General features: G+C 37.9%; 1 protein-coding gene across 3 annotated transcripts in view; it reads left to right on the forward strand.

Moving 5' to 3' along the window:
* PKHD1 (PKHD1 ciliary IPT domain containing fibrocystin/polyductin) overlaps positions 1–24,170 on the forward strand; it is a 385,065-nt gene that overhangs the window by 153,812 nt on the left and 207,083 nt on the right. For all 3 annotated transcript variants that reach the window (XM_036415099.2, XM_045572881.1, XM_045572882.1), the window contains exons 38-43: positions 9,799–10,009; positions 10,421–10,578; positions 12,815–13,006; positions 15,521–15,646; positions 17,855–17,911; positions 18,534–18,664. In XM_036415099.2, the coding sequence (XP_036270992.1) occupies positions 9,799–10,009; positions 10,421–10,578; positions 12,815–13,006; positions 15,521–15,646; positions 17,855–17,911; positions 18,534–18,664 (875 nt within the window). The remainder of the gene's footprint in view (positions 1–9,798; positions 10,010–10,420; positions 10,579–12,814; positions 13,007–15,520; positions 15,647–17,854; positions 17,912–18,533; positions 18,665–24,170) is intronic.

The following is a 24,170-nucleotide window of genomic DNA, read 5'->3' on the forward strand; positions in this document are numbered from 1 at the left end:
GAATTCAGTGGCTCAGGGAGTTCTGTCCACAACTCACTTGGATATTTAATATGACTAAAGAGTCCCAGGATCCCTCCAAGAGGGGCAGTCTGGAGTTTGGATAGTTGTAGTCAATAAGGAAATTTCACTCTTGCCTTTTGCTTTCCTCCACTCTGTCTGCCAATCCAGGTTCACCACCCTAAACCGAGTGCCAATCACATGTCACTTTTCAAGGGGTCGCTGTCAGCCTGGGCAACTTGAATTTTTGACAATGTAATTACGGCCCTTGCTTCCACAGTGGGAGTCTGAACAGCATGGCGGGGCTTTTATTGATTGTTCAGCAGGGAAATTTATCAATGTCTCTCACTTCATTTCTCCTTCCTCCCTGAGAAATTTGGCTGACAGTTTCTTAGGAGCAAAAGCAGTCTTATGGCCTTGAATGGAGTTCTGTCTTTGTCCTTTTTAAGAAATTTATAAGATATGGGCATTAAATATAAATGGAAGTTTCTGAGAAAAACTAGTACGTGGGGCATGACTGAAGGGAAGCACTAGAACAATCATTACAAAGAGGAGAATTTGGTAGGAATAAATAAGACCAAAGTATTCTAAAGAAATAAGTTTAAATATGGTTTATTTTCCTATTAAAAGTACTAAGTATCTTATTCAAATTCCATGCTTTTAAAATGATTGTACCTGGCACTGTTACTGTGTCTGCCAACTGGTTCTAGGCAGTTTTGAAGCACAGTATTGTGTGCATGGTATACACAGGTGTGTAGGAGGGTGTTCCTGATCAGTGGTTTTTGTACTGTGCTCCCCCAAATCCAAAGGTTTCTGAAGGGGAGATTCAAGTGTTTCATAAACAATAAAGTGTTTGGGGGAGGGTGGTCAAGCAATCAAAGTTTAAATTGCTCAAGTAATCAATTTATTGCTTTTATCTCTTCTATATTTGCAGTGAATGTAACATTTCATTAGAAGAAAATAGTTCCATTGCTAAAATAGTGATTGAAAGCAACTCATCCTCTTTAACTGCTGTGTGTGGACACTTTAGGGAGATCTGGGTCTCTCTCTGTGATCCCTTACTTCCCCAAGAGTGATGGAGCTTGAGGACGTTCCTATCATCTGTTCTTTGATGTGAGATGAACATTTTTTAAAATTTCTTTATTGATTAAGGTATCACATATTTGTCCTCATCCTCCCCCATTCCCATCCCAAACCCTTCCCCACGCATACCCCCACCCCCCTGTTGTCTGTGACCACTGTTACGCTCATATGCATGCACACACGTCCTTTGGTTGATCTCTCCCCCTTATCCCCAACCTCCCCTACCTTCCCTCTGAGGTCCAACAGTCTGATCCATGCTTCCATGTCTCTGGGTCTGTTCTTATTCATCAGTCTATGTTGTTCGAGATGAACATTTTTAGAGTCATTTTAATCTTACAACATTTCCTCTATATTTGACAATTTACTTTTCAGATTTCTGCTCTTTACCACCTATCAACCATTTTTTGTCCTATCTCTTTTATATACAGAACATCTCCTCTTGCCTCTGTTCTTTACTCATTCTTCTAGACCAAGGGTCTTCGTTCCTTTTTGTTTCTGCTTCCTTTGAGCAGAAATATAAACCATGGGTATGGCATGGCATTTTTACATATAGCTTTACTACTCTTAAATTATTGGTTTTAAGGGATGGAAACCCAGTGCAAGCAAACTTAGGCAAAATTCAAAATTTATCACTTCTCCATCAAACTACAGGATGGGTAAAAAGGCACTTGGACTTGGGCATGGCTATCTCCAGGGGTCCAGATGTCATTAGGACTCTATCTCTCACTTCTGGGTCTCGCTACATGTATTGGTTTCACTGGCTCTGACTGCTTAAGAGGTTGTTCCATATGGCTACTGCATTTCCTAGTTTCATATAGACTTTGGTTTTCCACCAAGGAACAGAGCTCTGCATTCTATTATTAGTTCCACAACTAACCAGGGAAGGCCTCACAAGTCTAGCTTGATTTACCTACCAGGCTTAGGACTACACATGGTGCCCAGGGAGGTAGGGCACTATGATTGTTTCAGTTCAAGCCACTTTACCAACTCTCATGGCCAGGGAGAAAAGGCCATTTGAGAAGATGCAACTCTGCCCTGACCAGGCTTGTGTATTTGTGTGTTTGCATGAGTATTTGTTTTGGGGAGCTGTTTACCAAAAGGAAGGATGATAGCCATCCCATAAAGGAGTATTGATTGGCAGAAAAAACAACACATACGTGTCCTCTAAGCTGATTAAACTAAATTCCTAGACTTTTGACTTCTAATTTAGTCTTTGAGATCCTAAGGTGACTGAAGTCCATATTCAACTATACTCATACACTATTTAGTGCTATATAGGCTCAATGTGTAGAGTTGAAATCAGTTGTCGTTTAGGCTTCAAGTAGACTGAATAAATAGGTAGGTGAAATCAGGCAAACAAAAATGCCTGTTAAGTTCCTAGCTTAGACCTCTGAGCCTAGAAGGATCCCATCAAATAGCAGAAGAGGTAAATATATATGGTTGAAAGGTTTTGCTGTGTTTGGGCATCCCCTCCCAATGTTACCCCAAATATTAAAACTATAAAAGGATATTATGAAAATTGAATTTTCTAGTATATGATATTACTTTTATTCATCATTTTCAGGGATTTTATATTTCCTCAATATTGAAGAGGTTCTTTGCCTTCCCCTAGCAATTTTTAGCACAAAAATTTCATGGGAAACTTGGTGTGTGAATCGATCATAAAACTATGCAAATGGAAGAGATACATTTTTGGGGATGTTTGAAAGACTCAAACCTTCTAGACAGACTCTGACTCAGAACAGACTATATTAATCCACATTCTGATGGCTATTTCTGCCTTGTCCTTTAACCACACCTCAGGCATCAGAGGTTTCCAGTTGATGTTAGATATTAAGTGACATTTGTTGAATTGTCCTGAAATCCTCACAGGAGCTAGGACCTGTGTTTCAGATGTTTTACTTAACTTACAATGAATGTACTATCTCCTGGGTATTTTGAACTTTATCTTTTGATTCTTCTCATTAATTTACTTTTAATCACAGTAGCAACAGTAATGCTCAGATTAGGAAGAAACAAAGGTTAGTCTTTCTTTCATACCTCTAGAGAAGGTCTTTAGTCAAAGTATGGTTCACTGCACCACCCAAATAACCTTGATTTGCCTTGGTTTAAGCCTTTACGCCAAAAGAATGCCAAACTTCTTCTCAACATTGGAAGCAGACGTTGTACACAATTCCTTTTCATCAGTGGGGGAATGTTTGCTGATCAGCTGTGGATGCAGCCAGCTCATCTGCATATTTAGAAGATTGATCTGGTAGCCTTTTCCCTCCTGCAAGCGCATGTTCCCCGCTCAGGCGATACCACCAGAGATTGCCCTGCAATGATGCAGAGGCTCATAGTGCGCACAGAGGCAAGCTTATGCAGAATTCCCGCCAGCTTTTCTTTTCACCCAAGGGAGCTTTCAGAGCAAGTGGTTCTCAAGGGAAGAGGGAAATGGTATGTGAAAAATGTTCCCGTTCCATCTCCTTGGTCTGCCAGATAGTCTTCTATTAATGCTAATGTCATAGTCTTCTCATCTGAAGTGCCTCCAATTCACAAATGGTTTGGGTTGGTTGGTTGGACCTCTCTTCTGAGCTACAGATTCATCTTTTCACTTGTATATTCTCTTTAATAGCTAAAACATAACCTGTTTAAAATTGTCATCTAAAGCTGAATGCCACTACATGAGGGCAGGGGTTTTTTCTTTTTCTTTTTTTCCCCTTTTCTTTCTTTCTTTCTTTCTTTCTTTCTTTCTTTCTTTCTTTCTTTCTTTCTTTCTTTCTTTCTTTCTTTCTTTCTTTGTTTCTTCTTTCTTTCTTTCTTTCTTTCTTTCTTTTTTTTTTTTTTTTAACTATTTTGCTCACTACTGTATTTGTAGTACTAGAACAGCAAATGGCATATGGCATGTAATAGATGCTCGAGAAATATTTATTGAGTGGGTTTATTATTTTCATCCCCAAGTATTTCATTTGCTTCAGTTATAGACCTGTGAGGTGTCATTGATATATTATTTCTTACCTCTAGATTTAATCTCACAATCTTGATTGTCCAAAAGAAATCTCAAAATCTTATACTTTTCTCCAGATCCATTGCATAACCCTTGCTCAAACTTACAAATCTTTTTGTCTGAGCTACTGCATTAGTCTTCTACAATACAGTAGCCTTCTATGCAGTCTTCTTACTTTCACTCACTTTCCTGTAATCTCTTCTTCACATCACATTCAGAGTAATCTTTCAACACATAAATTTGATCATGTAACTATTTTGAATAATATTTTTCAAGTTTGTTAAAATAGGCCAATAAAATGCTGCTTTAGTTTTCCCAGTCATAGCATGCCATTTCATTCATCTTGCTCTAGATACTCTAACCTCCATTCAGTTGCTAGAACATATTAAGCTCCCACTTGACTCTTGCCCATTTTAGGATTTGACTCAATTTTTTTCTCATTCTCCCCAATCTGCAGTAAACATGTTTTCTCACTAAGGATTCTCTTTCCTCAGTGTGATATCACTAGTCTCAAATCAGTATAATTTCTTATTTATCACCTCACATATTTCTTTGGTGGTTTCCAAATCCCATTTGCAATAAACTCCAAGTTCTTTGGGACAGCCTGTGAGGCCCTTCCTGGGTGGGTCCTGCTCACCTTTCCAGGTGCAATTTTGCTGACTCTCACCATGTCTGCATCCCCTCCACATACTTGCAATTAAGCCAGGCCACGTACATAGCAGCTGTTTGAATGGTCCCAGACCATTGTGTATACCACTGCCTTTGCCTAGAGTGCTCTGCTGATTTTTGTCACCTGGTCCACTGTGGATTATCCTTCAAGACACACTCATTCATCTTCTTCTCTGGATGCCATTATCCTAAACAACTCCTTCCTTTGTGTGAATGAGGTGCTGTGTGTCTGTGTCTTAGCAGACCCTAAGTGTCTGTCTGTCTTAACACTTAACATGGTGCATTTGTGACACTTATCTATTTCTTGTACATGGACCTGGAGGATTCTTTTCCCTTGATGTATGTCTTCCCAGTTCTTGACAGATATTTACCTATAAGAAGAAAATATAATATAATCATTGTTTTATTATGGATAATAGTGAAGCTGCATGTAGAGATAAGGGATAAATAATTTGCATATATTTGGGGAAAAAAATTTTTTTTTTATGTGTGTGTGTGTGTGTGTGTGTGTGTGTGTGTGTGTTTGTGAGTTCCTTTATATTTCTATTCTGATACAAACATTATTTTAATGAAATGATTCTTTCTGTCTCCTAAATGATTTGGCAATTATTTACTTGGAATAAAGACAGAGGTCCTACAAAATAGCAGATAATTAGTTATTTTAAAGAGTGTTAACCCACAATGATTATTTTCTTTCTCTTCATGCTCATTTGGTAAGATGGTTCTCTGTGACTGTGTAATTATGGATGGATGGCTTGAACAATAATTTGTAGGAAATACAATTACAAGTAGAAGTTAATAGTGGGAGTAAATTAATAGTTTGTTTGGCTAACAGGTCAGTGTTGAAAGTGGCTAAACAGTGTGTTAATTTATATATTAGGAGCATAAATCTTTTACATTTAAGTATATTCATAAACTATTGAGATTTTTAAATTGCATTTTTATGTTTTTTTTTTAATTTGTGGCAAGGAAAGAAAGGCAGCTGCCCAATCTGGGTTTCTTAAGAGTGCTGAGAGGTGAAATGACTCATGTTCAAAATGTGTGCAATGCCTTCTTCATCAGAGAAGCAATTGTTTAGCCTTGCATGGTATTTAAATAATGTTTATGAAGTAAGGATTATAATGTTTTGTGAATCAGATTTGATTTGATACAGTTAATTTGTAAATATTTCCAGAGGTCAGGGATTCCATTTTGTGTCCAGTTCTTTGGTTCTGGATCCAGAAGACCTGGTTTCAGAACTTGCTGCTGACATCTCATTGCTGTGTAATCATGTCCTTGAAGTATCTCAACTTTCTAGTCTGTATTATCTGTTAAAAGAAAACCAACAACAGAAATAATTCTTATTTTAGAGTAAAACTTCTTAGCATAGAACTTATTCTAAGTTCTTAATAATAATTGTTTTATAGTAATTTTTACATATTAGATATTGTATACTCATTTAGGTATATATCTGATGGAGACATCAGGCGGTATCCTGCATCCAAAGTGCTGACTGTCCTCATGGGGGGATAAGACACATGCATTGTAATAATTACAGATCAACTTAGTATTGAAATATATTGTGCTGACTGTGGGTTATATAACTGAAATCTCCCCAGGCCTCTCCAAACCTGCTCAACCTGGGGCATTTCAGTAGTGATCACAAACATGTTACTGTCTGCCTCCTCCAGCTCTCACATAACCTCCAGCCTTTTTCAGCATTCCTGCCTGCTTGCTGTAGATATTCTCATGATGAATTTCATGAGTTCATCAACTAGCCCGTCTGCCAGTTACCATGAAGCATCTTTCATGCACTATTCCTCTTATTTTGGCTTTCTTTGTCATTGCCTCCCATTTAGGGAGGTGCTGGGTGCTGCCTCATCCAGCTCCTATTGCCAATACCTGCCATGAGAGTACTGAACACATGGATGCGAAATACCCTGAGGTGTAGGAGTGTGCTGTGTCCCATGATGAAGCATAGTGACTTCCTCTTTTGCCTCTCAGTGTCCTACCTAATCACCTGGACCCCAGAACTTTGGAGTGCTGGTTTCTCCATAACTTAGTCATGATTTTCCTCATTCACCATATATTTATTAAACACCTGTTATATGCTAGACACTGTGATAGGCATTGGTGCTATCATGGTGAGCAAATATAGGCATAACTCCTCCTGCCTGTTTAATAGGGGAAACAAATAGAGAACTGCACTAAAAGAGGCCAAATGGCAATGTGTTCAGTGCTGGCAAGGAGATGATAGGGTTTGAACCCATTTGGGGGGAGGGGGTTTCTCAGAGGCTTTTCTGAGGAATCAAGTTTAACATCATTCTGAATAAAGAATTGATGAAGCCCTAACTGGTTTGGCTCAGTGGATAGAGCATCGCCCTGCTGACTGAAAGGTCCCAGGTTCAATTCTGGTCAAGGGCATGTACCTTGATTTTGGGCACATCCCCAGTGGGAGTTGTGTGGGAGGCAGCTGGTTGATATTTCTCTCTCATCAATATTTCTGACTCTCTAACCCTCTCCCTTCTCTGTAAAAAAATCAATAAAATATTTTTTTAAAAAAGAGTTGATAAAAATCCCAACAGAGGAGCATCAGGTACAAAATCCATCTGGGGAGTTCCTTCAGCTTCTTTCTTCAGGTTCAGTGGTCCATTTAGACAGGAGTGAAAATCCATATCTGAAGCAGATCCCATGCTGTCTCTGTCAACTTTTTCTCTCAACTGCTCCACATGTAAGCTTCTTCCATGCTAACACAACTCACACAGATGGCCCATAAATATCTAATCAGATATGCTTGGACATGCTTAAATCTCAGATGCACACAGACCTTTGGCATAAGGAAGACACATAGCACTGTAATGTCTATGGGAGGAGGTGGACATAAACATGGGATGAAATGCTGCCTGCAATTCAATGGAGGAGGTGGGGCTTGATTTGTATTTTGGAAGAATATGTAATATAAAGAAGGATGGGCACACAGGTGGAAGGGACAGATGGACAGAGGGATAGAGATGGAAGTGATCCTATCATATGAAAGGAAGTAATGAGACTGGGCTTCCTGGAATGGAGACTTAATTAAGGAGTCAGAGATCATAAAGTTGAGTAAAATTATGGAGAATCTTAAAAGTCAGGAAGAGAATTTGGTGCTTTGAACCTGTGTACTGTAGGCACTGTAGGTTAAGTGACAAAGAAGGGAAATAATTAAAATACCTTATCAAAGTTTAAAATAGCCAGAAGAACAAAAGCTAGATGTCAAGAATCTAGCTCAGCTTATTATCATAATTTTGACATTCACAAATTTGAGTTGATAATAATAGCTATCTCCTACATAGCTAGAAATACAACTAGCAACCGTGAAGCATGCAGGCTTGATGTTCTTGTCACATTTTTTACAAGAGTGAGTAAATTCTGAAATAATTATACTGTATTATAGAGGCTCTGTCAACATTTGAAAGGACATAAATTTATGTTAATAATGAAAAATGCACTTCAAAGGTTCTCTGATTTTTTTTATTCATTTGATTAAGAATGATAAGTTGAGAAATATTTTTGTTGTCTTTATTCTTGGTTCTTCCATGAGTAGTTTGCATATTGGTAGGTGCATAGTAGGTGTTTGTTGCATGTTGAATATTGTGAACAATTGATCACAGATTTTAATAGCATTTTGCTTTTGATAAAGACTTTCTTTGTTCTTTTTTTAGAGATTTTTCTGTGCAAACATTGAAGAACCAATAATAAAAACTCACATATATGTGCATATACATATAAATATAACTTTATTTAATTTTGTTGTTCCCAAAGGTTAAAATGAACAAGGAACAAAATTAAAATTATTTTCTTTTGGGATGATTTATGTCTTAATTTTTACCTGCCCTATAATTAGACATTTTGAACTCTAAATGTTTTTTAAGATAAAATTATTGCCCAAGTAAACTTCAGAAATTACATCATTAACCCAGAGACCTTTATAAGCCTAAAATAACATTATTGGTACAAGTGGCTGTACATACACAGACAAATAAATAAAGAGGAAAGTCTAAAATGATTTGAAAATGATTTATTGTTGGCCACCCCTGTAGTTAGAGATTCAAGTATTATTATATTACTGTAGTGGAATAGGGGAGGACAGGAAGTTGCTGTGGGCTAAAGGTAAATTATGATCTATTGCAAAGGAGGAAGGAAATGTACTAAGGAAAGAAGAAGGAGTTGGGAGTTAGCCATGTATTTTCTGAAGTATTGCTTCAGATAATGTCTTGAGATTTTTTTTGCCTTGACCCTTGCTGGAAAAGGCCAGAGTAAACTGGGAGACAGACTACCTTCTTAAATCTTTGACAGTAAAGGAGTAGCATACTGGCATTAGAGGATCAGATGGATGCTGTGGACTCTAACAGAAACCAAGGTACCTAGAGACACAACCTACCCTTCAATTTTGCATAGCAATCTTCTGTGGAATCCAGCCAATTTTAGTGTTTGAAAAGATCATTTAATTCACTATGGTTCAGAACAATCTGAGATAATTTTGACTTTGTACTCTACTAACACTATTTGTAAAGTGAGCTGAAGTCTTCAGATTAGAAATTCAGTATGAATAGCTATCTGTTTTTATTTGGAATAAGAAATAGGTGGTAAAAATTACATACTCAAAACACAGAGTATTGAGGGTCTATTATGTGATAAGGTTCAAACCACATGTTTCATGAATATTATTTTATTTAATCCTCCTAAAACCCTATGGGGGAGGCCTTTCTACTTCTGCTTTATAACCGAGGAAACTTAAGCCCACTATTGAGTTTATTACCCAAAGGAACATGGTTAGAATATGGCAATATTTAGTTGTAAGTCTGACTCCAATTCCTGTGTTGTTGTTTTTTGTGTCATGCCATTCTCAATCCTGGATTACTTTTATCACTGCCATGTGACAGATTAAAAAACAATAACAACTAAAAAGTGAAGGCATTGGTGCTTATTGAGGCTGAAACTTACTTTTACAGGTTATTTGTTCACAGGATTCTTTGGCTGAGTAATACCACACTTGTATTAACTATTTGAATGTCTGAAGGCACATTTTCCTCCCACTTCTTTAGGTTCACTACCAGAAGTAATTGTCACTCATCTTCGAGCAGCTGCCTCTGCCCGTGACACAGAGTTGGCTCTAGAAGATGCTGTGGACTGGCACTCTGGGGATGAAGTTGTCATCATCAGTGGAATGGGTGCTGAAGGTGCCAAACCCATGGAAGAGATTGTCGTTGTGGAAACTGTGGACAATGCAGACCTCTATCTGAGATCACCCTTAAGGTACTGAATGACTGCTTGGGTTCATTTAGATGGAAGAAGATGAGGTCTTAACTGTACTAGTATCTGGACATTTTTTTGTCTTTCAATGATGTATTTTTAATTAAAAAGACACTTTAAGTATTTTGACAAGAAAAATTGTAAAGCAAACGTTGTTTTGAAGATTTATATTTCTTAAATAAGTGTTTCTTGTAAAACTCTAGAACTCCCATGCTAGGTGGTCAGAGCAATAGTCATCATAGTTTCTTAATTTTCACTTACTTGTACGAAATAGTTCACTCTTTTGTATTTGAGTTTCTAAAGAAATAGACTGCCAAATAGGGTATTATGTGAATCTAGTAGCTTACTATTCTTGATAAGATTCAGAGTGGTGTCTACAGATGTGTTTTTTTCTTTCTTTCTTTTATTTGAAAGATATTCTCACAACTTCACAGAGATTTGGGTAGATGGAAAGCACCATATTCTAAAGGCCATAGTGGCCCTGCTCAGCAGAAGGATTATCATACGAGGAAATCTCACCAGTGAGAGGACAATGTTCCTTGCTTCATGCCAGGAGGCTAACACTTCAGAAGGTATAGAAGTATTTTGTTGGGAGGTTCAATGAATGAAAAAGAATGTTCTTACTGTGGAGTGATATGTGACAATGTTGACTTCTTTCAACATTGAAATAGAATAAACCCTTAACCTTTGCATGTGCATAGTATTCTGTAGTTTTCAGCTCTTGTTTTATATGAAGAGCATATAAAATGGCTCTTCATTCACCTCTTACATATTCATTTCATTTCTTGCCCTCGACAACCTTGTGAAAGAGATAGACAACATTACCCACTTGAATAATGAACTTTTTCTTTTGGAAAAGAAAATGTTAAATAATTAAATCGCAAGAGTTGAATTAAATTTTGAGGGTTGAGGTTATTTTATAGTCTTAACTCTGATTCCAAGCACTTTCTAAAATTCTCAGGAAAACTGTTCAATGCCCAAGTCGTGATTGCAGGCAGCACATTTTTACTGATTAGGCTTGGGCTCTTCCGTCCCCTCCACCTCCATTTTTGGAGTTTGTTTTCTGAGTGATAACCACATACTTTAAGTAAGTGGTTAAAAAGTCAATTTATCTTCTAGAAGAATAACAGGCACTGGATCACACTGATGTGCCTATTAAACATCTATTTCAGGGATGGCTAGTTTAGTAGGTTATGTTTTGGTTTCTCAGGCTGTAGATTACAAGGCTTTCACATGTTGTGAAGATACCATTTGTCAACTTTGGTTCAGGATGGTGTGGATGTCAAGGATGACTCCCAGGCATGAGCCCTGGATGGATGATGAGGCTATTTATTGAGATGGGAACAGGAACAAATTTTGGGGTGGGAGGGTAGAAGTCGTGAATTTAATTTTGTTCATGTGGAGACTGAAGTGCCAGGCAGCATCAGAGTTGAGATATCTGGTAGTGTCCAGAGACTGGAAGAAATGTCAGATGGAGTTAAAGATTTGAGTCACATTGACTTATAGACACATGTGGCTATAATGTTAGGATGTGGTTGTGAGAGAGGGACATGAACTCTACACCCTACCACCTCAGTCTTCTAGCTCACAAATGTTTCATTCTATAAAATGTTTGGATGCATTGGGTTAGAATCCATTGACTACCAACTTTAATAATTCTGCTGAATTAAGATCTGAATTCTTTTTCAAACACTGTAGGATTTCTCATACAGGTATTCTTAGATCAAATTGTGCAAAACATTGCATTGGATCATTTTGCAAGTGAGACCATGCATCTGGGTTTAGGTCATGATAAAGCTGTTACCTTCTAATGGGAAAAAAATCCCTGATTTTAGCACAACTCTTTAACATTACTACAAAATTCCCAAAGCAAAACAGAATTCATAGCTTTACTAAAAACATATATCACTCACCTATTCTTTCTGTGGGAATGACATCTGGGAATGAGGTAACTAAACACAATAATATAAGTCCTGACCATTTAAATATTTTAGAAACCACCAATATCATCAAAATTGTGATAAATCATAAACATATAAAAGAGCATTTCATTCACCTTTTATATATTCATTCTCTGGGTGCTAACGAGTGATGGGACTTTGTAATTTACTATGGATTATTTACTGTGGATTGGTACATTATTTTGTATTGTACCACTTTTTCTTTGAATCAATTCAGGAGATGGTTTTTAGTTCACACCACCACATGCCATATATCAACAGAAAGAGTCCTGGATTCTGAGGTGACCACACTTTGTATCTGTCTGTAGTATGTCCATTTTGCTGTCCAATTTGCTGTCCTGTCTTGGAAGGAGGTATTGGTGCAGGGGCTGGAGCCCTTGGCTTTTTCTGCAGTGGCATTGTTGTCACCAAACTAGAAAGCAGCAAAGTAAAGGGGAAGCCCATTGGAAAGTTTAAGACTAAAAAGAGCCACAATTACATTCAGTATTTACATCTTGTTCCTTATAGTTATAAACCATGAGAAGGTCATTTTATTACACACTTTCTCCAGCTGGTCTTTTGGGTTGAAATAAACATCTATTTTGGTTGAATTTGTGGGCCATAGTCAGCCTCTTTGTGACAGTAATCAAGGTAATTGATTTGGGGTTGGGGGCTTCTGGAAATAATAGAGTGAAGGCACCATTGTGTCCTAGTTATTGGATGGTTTAATTAATAATCAGAAAAGGAGAATCAAGGTAAAATAAGATTATTAAATGAAATAGGCAATAATGCTTTGTCTTTATTGCTACCAGTGCCTTTCAAACTGGGAGGTAGGCCTATATGTGTCACACTGCATTCTGTATTTCAGGTAATTTGCAGCACTGTCTGTACTCCAAGAGTGAGAAGATACTGGGATCCAGGGACCTGGGGGCCAGAGTCATCATTCAGTCCTTCCCAGAGGAGCCCAGCCGGGTACAGTTGCAGGGAGTGCAGTTCCAGAACTTGGGGCAAGCTTTCCAGAAGCATCTGAGCTCACTAACTCTGGTGGGAGCTATGAGAGGTAATGGAGTACAGGTCTATGATTTCTCATTTTCATTTCTTATTCCATATGCAAGGCACTACATGCCAAAGGTAATGATAGGTGATATGTGAGTGTGGGGGGTCAGAGATAGATAATTATACTTTAGATCTATGTTTCTCAAACTTTAGTATGCCTAAAAAATCCCTTGAGGAGCTTATTAAAATTTAGCATTGTGGATTCTGTCAAGAGAAATTTTGGTCTAAGGTGGCCTTAGGAATCTGAATTTTTCATAAGTAAGCCTTAGGATTCTGGAACAAGTGTTCTAAGGAATATACTTTGAGGAACATGACTATAGGTACAACAGATATGGAGTGACCCACATGATCCACATTGTAAATCTGCAATTACAGGCAAATTGACATTGAATAGTGTAAATCATCAACAATATGGCAATCCAACACAGCAGGGAGCAATTCCCTGTGAAGTTGTATTAACTCAGAGGAATCTTCTTCTTAAAAAAATAGGGGAGAATGGGTTGAGAACCAGGTGCTTTTCCTGGGAACGTAGAGCAGGCAGAGTGTTGCAGATCTTGGCCAGAGCTGAAGAAATAGAAAGGAAGCAGGAAAAATCAAATGAAGGTGGGAATCACTAAGTAAAAAATAAGATTAGAATCAGAAAAGAAGAATATTGTCACATGTACTGATAAAGGTTCTGAAATCAAAATTGGAGCGCCCAGGACAAAAGCCCAGTGACAGAAGCTGATATCCAGAGAGTCAGAGAATTAGAGTACAGATGCTAAGTAATGAGGACAGAAGCTTCAGTTCTGAGTTACCCTTCTAACCCCTCAGCACCTCTAAGATCCATACATTCAAGCTTTGCCTTTCTTGGAAAGGGAGGTGTTCTAGAGGTGGTGCCTGACAAAGAACATTAGGATATATTGAGGGCTTCAGGTGAGCCTTAAAAATACTAGTATTAAAAATAAATAAATAAATAAATAAAAATGCTAGGATTTCAACAGGCAATGTCAGAGTAATCTTTAAGGTCATTGAAGGCAGAATCCTGGCTAACCAATAGCAGCATTTCTTTTTTTTTTATAATTACAAATCAACTTGGACGTTAAGAATGCCTATTTATTCTAATGTTCTAATTTATTCTAATTATCTCTTCTACCTTATTTATTTGTTTTTGAGATTCACCTAGGGGTATGATTCTTAATATGGCTATATACATCTGAACAAATGATCAGTATCTTTCTCTCTCTCTCTCTCTCTCTCTCTCTCTCTCTCTCTCTTGGTCTCTTGGTGCTTTAAGGATGTAGAATACTTGATGTGGGGGTCAGCTCCAATGTAAATAAGGATAGTGGACACATATGTGTTATCAATTGCACATAATTAAAACCCCTCCTTGCTAAAAAATTTACTTAATCTGCCTTCTCTAACCTCTGTTCCAGAATAGCTGCACACGTATCTGTTTTTATATATTAGATTTTATTTGAAAACCAGAGGCCGGGTGCATGGGTGGGATCCCTTGGGGTGGCCTGTGGGGATCAGGCCCCAGCTTGCACCCCCAGCCTTGCAGCTCCACCTGGAACCTCACCTTGGCATGGTGCTGCCCCCTCACCTGCTCCACCATCCTGCTGTGGTCTTGCTCTTGTCAGGGTCCATCAGGGCTGGCAGCACCTCCACTGCTGCCTGCTGCCAGCACCATGTCGCTGATGCTTGCCACGTTTCACGCTGCCCCCTGGTGGTCAGCACATTTCACAGCCAGCAGTCAAACTCCTGGTCGATTTGCATATTAGGCTTTTATTATATAAGATAGGTTCAGTGATTAAAAAATGTTTTAAAAACCACTAAGTTAATCCATTATTCCCTGTAGGTCTCTGTTAAAATGCAAATGTTTGTTTGAGGAAGGGACACCATATTAATCAGAGGTTATAAACTTTTGGCTTGCTTCCTTAATATCTTCTACTAGATTATAATCGTGTACATCTAAAATTTTTATCATGTTCTTTACCAATGTTATCCATATAAATTTAATATTTTTAAAAAGAGACTCTCAGGCAATCTTAGGCCAACAAGTTAAATATTATTGCCCAACAAGTTAGCTTAAGAAATAATGACTACATCTCTTCATGCAGATGCAATTTTGAAATATCAGGGTTGGTCCATAACAGTAGTCTTCACATGGCTCTTAACTTCTCTTTAGCTGCTGCTCACAATATTGTGAGGAGAGTAAACACCAAAGATGGTGGCCAATGGAAATCTTGACAGCCATACATACACTCTTTTGTGGTTTGGCCATACTGTCTTCTTTCTCAGATGTTTCTCCTTTCTAACATTTGATCCTTGGATTCTACCCTGCTTATCCTTCTAGAGTTGCCCATTTTTAAAATTTGATTTCTAACTCCAAATTCTCATTTCCTCAGTTTCATCATTGTGTGAAAGAATGTTCTTAGTTATATTATAGCTTGCTTTGGAAATGATCTCCAAAGAGATTGAAAGCTGGAGCCATTCAGATTCTGTTCTAATTGTTACCTTACTCTTTGCTACTCAGATTCCTATATAAAGGGCTGCACTGTGTGGGGCTCCTTCAGCCGAGGCCTCAGCATGTCCGGGACGTTGGGCCTGAAGGTGGATAGTAATGTGTTCTATGATATTTTAGGCCATGCACTGCTGGTGGGTAAGTGAAAGGAGCTTGCTAAATTTGTTATTTTTGAGTAAGGCACACAGTATTTCAAAAGGCATTATTCCAAAGTTTGAAAATCCAATTTATAAAAAACTTTAGCCTTTTCTCATTAGAAATAAGCCATAGTCATAGTTAAAAAGTCATAGTTAAAAATTCTAAATTTAGTTATTAGTGATTGGCTAACTAAATTTTATCAATAGAAAACATAATTTAAATGTGAAATTTTAGTACAGGTTAGTAATTATACAATGGGCAGTTTTAAGATTTACTGTCAGCAATTTTCATAATAAATTCAAATAAATATTTCATATAAATATGTTTTTGTAGCATCTCATGGAATGTCAAGTTTGGTTGATGGACAAGGAGTTAAAAATCTTGAATTCTGTTCTTAGTTGCTCCTGTGATTTGCTGAAAAAGCCCATGTTTCAAAACCTTCTAACTGGTCACCTATATCCATTTTTTCCTTCTTAAATTTATTCCCCTTGCAGAACACAGAATTATAGTTTAAATTTTCAAATTGCATTCTATCATTTCTCTCCTTAAGACAATTTAAGAGTTTCTTATTACCATTGGAAAACAATCCAAAATTCTTAACCAGCTGAAAGGACTCCCTCCCCAATTTTTCATGTCTTGACCTTTTTTTCTCTCTACTTTAGCCACAATGATCTATTTTATTCTAATTCTTTCCAAAGGCTACACTTTCTGCTGCCTTAGGACCTTTGCACAAGCTCTCCCCTCCCCCCATTCATATGACTAATTCTTTTTTGCAAGGTTCTGTGTTTAAGTTGTTGGTTTTTTTTAGCACCTAACATTATTGATTGATTAAAATTACATATCATGTTTCAAATAATCATATTAATGTCTGTTTTACCATCATATTACATATGAATACTGTTTCCTTAGCATTTAGCATATTAACTAGTGCGTAAATAGCTACATTAGTTGAAATAAATGAATGGATTAATGAACAAAGAACCTTCGGTTATATCAAAATAAAAAAGAAAATGGAGGTTATCACTGAAAGTAAAATTAGAACTGTGTTTGCTAAATAGTGCTTTATATTTAAATTAATTCGGTGATACCATTAGTGGGAAAATATGCATGTTTTCATTTAAGAACAATCTGTTAAAGACAAAAGCAAAAGAGGGCCCAATCCTGAGAGGGAAAGTATTTAGTGAGAAAATATGGATCATATAAACTTGATTTAAAATATATCTGAGCTCTAAAAGGCAAAGAGCTTTGGACAAAAAAAAAGTGATCAGGTGCTGGAAAAATCTTTTAATTGAAAAAGGACAGCTACTGGGCAGTCAGACCAACAGATGGAGGATTAATTTTGCTTATCCTTATTTTTATCCATGTAAGGGAAAACTTTGCTGAAATGTGGAACAAAAATTCAGGAAGGAACCCTAACAATATCATCTTAGGAGAAAACAAATATATGGATTAGGCATTAACTAGGCAAGGCAGAAAAACTGCAGGAGGAATTTTACATTTAGTGCTTGATATTGTGAATTTGCTGCTCTTGTTATCTATTTTAATGTAGGTAAAGGAATTAGAGTATTTGTTGATTAGTGCCTTATAGATAAAGTACTCAATTCATGCAAAACTAGTTTGGAGATCCAGATTCATAAACAACATGGAGGCTCAGATACCTAAAGAGCTAGAAAAGAGGGGGGATTTGAGGCTGGGTGTCTTTGGGCCTTTTTTCTATTGATGCCACTCAAGTGGCTAATCTATTTATTTCTGTAGCATAGTGCATGCTTTTATTCTGTTCTATTCCAAATCTTTGGGTGTGAGTGTCCCAACTCATACCTGTCTGGTACTCTCCAGCCTGTTTCTCAAGAATATTTCAGATCTTCCAGGGAGAGGGAGGGGCATGTAGATATGGGGTGGCCCATTTGAACAGATAGGGATGGGTCTGGAGCTGACACAAAGGGGTGTGGCATTTAACTGTGGAGGCAATCACTTAGACCATGGCTAAGAAGTAGATTAGGTCTTTGGTCTTTTTAATAAAGTGAACTTCTGATCCATGATACTCTAGAACTAAAATGTCCATATAATCTGTATGTCTTTGGTTCATAGATAAAAACACAAAAACAAAGTCAAAATAGCCACACTCCAAAGAAGAAATAGTATTGTACTGTCCCTCTTTTTCCTGGCTGGCCTGACATGTGCTGAGATAACATGATCTTTTGTCCTCAGGTACACACATGGAGACAAGGTATATACCTTGGGAGGCTATTCTTGGAAGAAAAAATGGTAAATATGCAAAGTGGTTTAAAATCTATTACAATCCATTTAAGTTGTCATATATTTTATAGACAGGCCTGATAGAAGAATGCTAGATAGCTTAAATTTGTTGAATATAATAAATGTTTTGTATCTATATAGAAAAGCCTAAGTGACTGGCTGACTGGCCAACCAGTAGCTATGATGTACAATGACCACCAGGGGGCAAATGCTCTGACTGGTAGCTTGATGTACACTGACCACCAGGGGGCAAATGTTCAATGCAAGAGCTGCCAAGCTGCGGTGACTTGGCAGCTGTGGTTCTCTGGTGACGCACCCAGAACCAGCAAGAAGGGAGCTAGATTCTGGAATGTGTCACCCAAGAAACGCCCTCTCACAATCTGTGTCCCCAGGAGGAGGGGGGAATATCAGAGAGCCAATTTTGGCCCAATCCCCTCAGGCCAGGCCAAGGGATCCCATCAGTGCAAAAATCTGTGCACTGGGCCTCTAGTATATATAAAAGAGTATATGTACATAGTATATCTGCATTATGTGAATTAATGTGTACTAGTAGAAATATGAGTATTGGATTGTATAACTTTTAATCATGTTTCTGAGTTGCAATGCTTTAATTTATCTTTTCTTAAATTAGACAGGTCAGAACAAGAAAATATAGTAAGAAACAATGTGATCATCAGTGTGTCTGGTGCTGAGGGACTATCCAGTCCTGAAATATTGACGCCATCTGGCGTCTATATCCGCAACCCCACCAATGTTGTAGAGGTAAGTTGTTTGCAGTTGCATCATCAGTGATATGGTGTAAAATGTTTACTTGCTGAGTATTTGTTATTCAGTAACTATGATTTTGTGTTAAACAAGTGCTTTAGGATAACTGCAATCATTTCTCAGAGTTCCTATGAATGCTTTTGAGGCAATATCTATATGGATCAAGCAAAGTAGATGCTGATTCTTTTTTGGTTACTAAAATAAATACAAACTAACATATTTTCCTGAGATGTACGCTTGGATGCCACTCTTTGTCTCAATTCCAGTATTAATTAGCTATTCTTTACTATCTTACTATACTTATATGGTCATATTATTGCCCTTTAAGAATGTTCAAAACTGAGGGTCAGTGAAGTCAGGAGATACAGGAGGCATGTCAGATTCCAGGATGAATGAAGCGTACTCTGATGGACTAGATTTTTTTTTTTACCCCATTATTTAGTACACTTATTACTTTTTATTGATAAATTTCTCTGAACATGTTAAGAAATTAAATTTTCTAGTACAGTTTAACCAAGAGTCTATGAATGAGGAATTGTGTCAGAGTAATGAGAAGGACATTTAGTTTCCCCATTTCCAATGATTTTATCCTATGGGTATCCCACTCTTCCAGGACACACCTCTGCTGTATTATGCCAGGTTTCTGAGGAACTGAGAGATGAATGCCTCTGCCTCTCTCTGATAATCTGTTTTCAATTACTTTATGCTTAATAACCCCTAAAAAAAAGTCATGGTTACCTCTACAACCCCCCTCCAGACTCTTAATTACATTTTTTCCTCAAGCACGGCACTTACACACCATTTTGGGTACCTAATGGGAGCAGCTAATATGCCAGTGAGAAAGGACACAGAATTACATGGGTTGAAGGAAAGCAAACTTTAGACTCAAAGCAATTAGAGCAGCATTTAACTTGGTGATTACAGGTCTAGTTGCTCAGCTATGACAGCAAGCTTTGGAGCCTAAAGAACTACATTTCTGCAGACTTTCTTGGGTAGCAGCATTTTATTTTTGACTGTCTTAAAATATCTAGAGGTAAAGACTCTCAGGGTTTCCCAGCTCATCTTCTTGGATAAACTGGAATGTATCCAAATCCTATATTGGATGCCAGGGGTTCTGTCCATTTGACTTTGCTTCATTGGGTAGTATGTTGTCTCCTGGGCAGGTGTCTTGACCACTGGCTGTAGGTATTAGGTGCAGAAGCTAGAGGGCCATCTAAGAAGCTGATATGTCCCCTGAGTGTTTGTAGTCTGCCCTGTGAAACAATGCTCAGTCAGCAATAGAAACATAGGCAAAACAAGTTGTTATTTCTCTATTAAATGCCTTTCATTTCCATTCCTTTACTTTCTTTCTCTTATATCCATTTTTCAAAATTTAAAACAATATAACGCACATATTTTGAGAACGAAGTTTCAGTTTAAGCTGGTAGTGTAGATTAAGTATAGTCATCAGGTGTGTTCCTGACATTTTCTTCAATGCCTTAAAATTCTGTAGTTCTCTTTTCATTAGCTTCTAGACCCCAAACCAAAGTTTGAAACACAATAGTTCCTCAATACAAATGAATTTAAAATAATGAATGAGTGAATGAATGAATATGGGTATAATTATACAAGCAAAGAGTGAGGGGGGAAGAAAGAGGAAAGTAAGGAATAGATTCCAAGATCCTACAACCATTTTGATGTCTGAAAAATAAGATGTTTAATCTGTGGCAATATTTATACCCGGTGGGACTCATCTCTCAGTGTTAAATGCTTCACAGTCCACTCCAATTTCTCAGCTGTGCCACTGGTATTCTGTTATGCTGTCTCTTTTATATTCTATTGTCTGGAATGAGCTATTACCAAGGATATAGTTGATAACTGGACATTCACAGCAACACCTAAAAATTATGAACTTCTGTTGACCTTTTGGGCCAGCGAAGGTCCTTGTAGTAATTGAGCAAACAGTAAGTTAGTGTTTACTAAGTGTGCCCTATGTGGAAAATACAGAGGGTACATTAAAATATATTTTAGAAATACACCTTCATTCCAAAGGGATAATAATAGGGTTCCAGAACAGTACAATGTGGTGTGTGTGTGTGTGTGTGTGTGATATGTAGAACAGAAAGAGATGTGGTAAAACAATACTACCTTCTTCCATGGTTGTTCTGATATTCAAGCCGTGTTCCTGTTGTATGGGTGGTGATTTATGTTCCTCTATGTGAGGGCATTAAAGTCACACTGACCCTTAAGAAAATGCAGTCAAGCCTGATGTATGCTTAGAGTTATTTTACCCTTCCTCCTGTCTTATTTTTCAGTTTTCTTAAAGTCTAGCAAAATATATATTTTTTAAAGCCAGGTATTACTGTTATTAACTAGGGTTTTTCTATTTAACTTCGAATTCTGAAATAATTTTATATTCAGAAAAAGATGCAGAAATACAACAGCATTCCTGCGTGACCGTTACCCACTTTGCCCCCAATGATAATGTAACCGTGACCATCACCATAATAGCAAAATCAAGAAATTGACATTGGGACAATGCTATCAACTAAACTAAAGCCCTTGTTTAGATTTGAAGAGATGAACCTCTTCCTAATGTCTGGGCAACCAACCCTGAAAGCCTGAACTCTCTCCCACATACTTGCGTCTGACTTTGAAATATTTGGCCTGGTGGGCAGGCAGTGAACAGAGTTAATTTTTAAGTCTCTGCAATAGGTTTGTGGTCGGATATTATTCCCAGAATCTGGGAACAAACACATAGCCACAGCACATAGAATTTTCCTTGATGTCCAAGCAATCATCTTTACAGTTGACTCTCCTCAACTCTGTGTGGTGCAAAGGAATTTCAAGTGTGATATTCCTTTTTAATTTTCATAACCAAAAGTGGTCTCCCTGCTTCCCTGCCCAGGCTGCAGCTACACCAAGTCCAGGGAGAAGCAAAACCTGAGCTGTGTGCTTTCTTGCTAGTGAGACTCAAGAGCGATATTCCTAAGTCTCCAGGGGACTTGTGATATTCCTCTGTACACTCCTTAGATGGGCCTTTTTTGTGCTTTCCAGAAATGGTTTGGTGGTGGTTCCACATGCCTCACCTATAGCTCCTGGAGCACTCAGTTTCCAGCTGCCTTCCCTTGACAGCTCCAGCATCTGCATCTTCGACTCCTTCTAGGGATATCTTATTATCTGCCCAGAGGCTCCAGCTCTGCGGCTTACCTCCAGAGCTCCGAGTACCCATGCTTATGGCGATGTTGGAAATTTCCTATGACCAGACTCTTGTTTAGGATATCCCACAGGAAAACCCTGAAAACAAACCCTTTGGAAACACCCATTTAATTTGAGGGGAATTTGTTCTGGTTTGTGAATCAATTTTGTAAGGAATTCTGTATTTAAAGGCCCAGTTTCAGTTCTCTTGCTCTCTCCACTCAATAGCTAATGTATATTTAAGAGCTGCCTGAAGGGTTAAATCACTTTTTTTTTTTTTATTCTAGTAACTATAGATACACACCTCAAGGAGCTGTCTTACTTGAGCAGTTAATTTCTCTCTGGAATTTCTCTTGCTTGAATGTCCATAATACAGTGACTTCCGCAAAAAATTGATTTCCACACAAAATTCCCTGCTTGCCTTAAACTCTTCCCCACAAGCCACCGGCTGCCTGCATAAATATGTGGATTTCCTCATGAATCATTTGTAGCATAGCCAATTGCAGTGGAGAGTGAAAAGGGCTGGGAAGCAATGTGATCCGACTGTTCAAGTGCTTCTTTTATAAGAAAACTGCTCTTTATCGGCTAACAGAAGACTGAAGTGGGAATATCCTGCCCATCTATGAATGCACTTGGAAAGCATTATATAGGATCACCCAGGTGCTGCATACATACTAATGACACTAGGGCAGATGAAGCAATAAATCTATTCATTTGCTCAAAATATGATCTCTGTGCGCACTTGTCTGGCAAAGGTGATGAATAAGGATGTAGCCCTTTGCAAAATATTCTTTAAATGCTTGAATCTAGCCCCTCCTGGGTAAGTATGAGCAATGAACTAGCACTTCACTGGCAATGAAATAGAGGTGTATATCCAAGATACACCTCCAAGGGAGATAATTACTTCCAGCCTCTAGTGCACCTGTCTCATTGTTGAAATACAGAAAAGGTGATGTTTAAGAAGCTCCCGTTTCCTCTTCCTCAATTTTTATGTACTCAGGCCTTTCCCGTGGCTCATAGATATGGCAGAGACACAGCCTCTTGGCACTGGCTGTGTGGAGGGTGGAGCTTCGTTTGTAATTCCATGAGGAAGTTGCCAGTTGTATAATCATAACTGAAAATCAAAAGCTGTGTTACTTCCTTATGTACCTATGAGGGCTTGAGAGATATATTGGGCACTTGTATTTGCCAACCTAGTGACAGCAAGTCTTTCTGAAGCCAAGAATCACGAGTGCATGTCCTCTTTTCTAGCATGAGGGAAGAACTGAGATAAGAAGAACGCCTAATGCTGGATTTGGTTGTTTGAAAAGATATTAATATCCTATATTTTTGTTGCAATGGATTTTTTTTTATTTTTTTCTTTCTGTGGAGTCTTTATGCCAAGCAAAATAAGTCAATCAGAGAAAGACATGATCTCACTCATATGTGGAGTCTAATGAACAAAATAGATCCAGAAAAGTAGAAGCATGGAACAGACTGACGAATCTTAGAGTGAATGGGGGTACGGGGAGGGTGGCAGGAAGAGATTAATCAAAGAACTGATATGCATACTAGTGGCCTGATGCACAAAATTCTGCCCAGGGCAGGGGTGTTCCTCAGCCCAGCCTACATCCCTCTCACAATCTGGGACCCCTGACTCCTAACCGCTCCCCTGCCTGCCTGCCAACCTGATCGCCCCCTAACGACTCCCCTGCTGGTCTGATTGAGGCCTAACTGCTCCCTTGCCAGCCTGATCGCCCCCAACTGCCCTCCCCTAATGGCCTGATCACCCCTAAGGCTTTTATTAGTATAGATATGACACTTCACAGAAAATTTCACTAACCCTGCTTTACAATAAGGATTTTATGATTGAATTATTGGGGCCAGACACCAAGATTTCTTTTCTTTGAATAGTGGAAGGAATAATTATCTTGTCTTTAAGTTGCCCTGAATGAGATAATGACTTAGAAAAGCAAAAAAGCACCATATAAAGACAGCTGTCTTTTTCATGTACTGAAAAGACAAAAAATACACTATTTTTATTCTCCCTCTTCTTTCCTTTACAGACTTTATTTAAACTTTGAAATTTATAAAAATTTCACTCCTATTTTCATTTCTTTACATTCAATATTATTTTTTATTAGTCTCAGCTTTTATATTAGTTACCGAATAATGGTTAGACATATACTTTACAAATTGTTCCCCAATATTTCCGGTACCCACCTGGCATCATACTGTCATTACAACACTATTGTCTATATTCTCTATTTAAGTGACAATAGGTTTACAGCTTCCTTCCAATCTTTCTTTTGTGTTGCTCAACCTTCCTTTTCTTTCTCACTTCTTT

The sequence above is a fragment of the Pipistrellus kuhlii genome, unplaced genomic scaffold (genome assembly GCF_014108245.1).
Source record: "Pipistrellus kuhlii isolate mPipKuh1 unplaced genomic scaffold, mPipKuh1.p scaffold_m20_p_5, whole genome shotgun sequence".
NCBI classification, from domain to species: Eukaryota; Metazoa; Chordata; class Mammalia; order Chiroptera; family Vespertilionidae; genus Pipistrellus; species Pipistrellus kuhlii.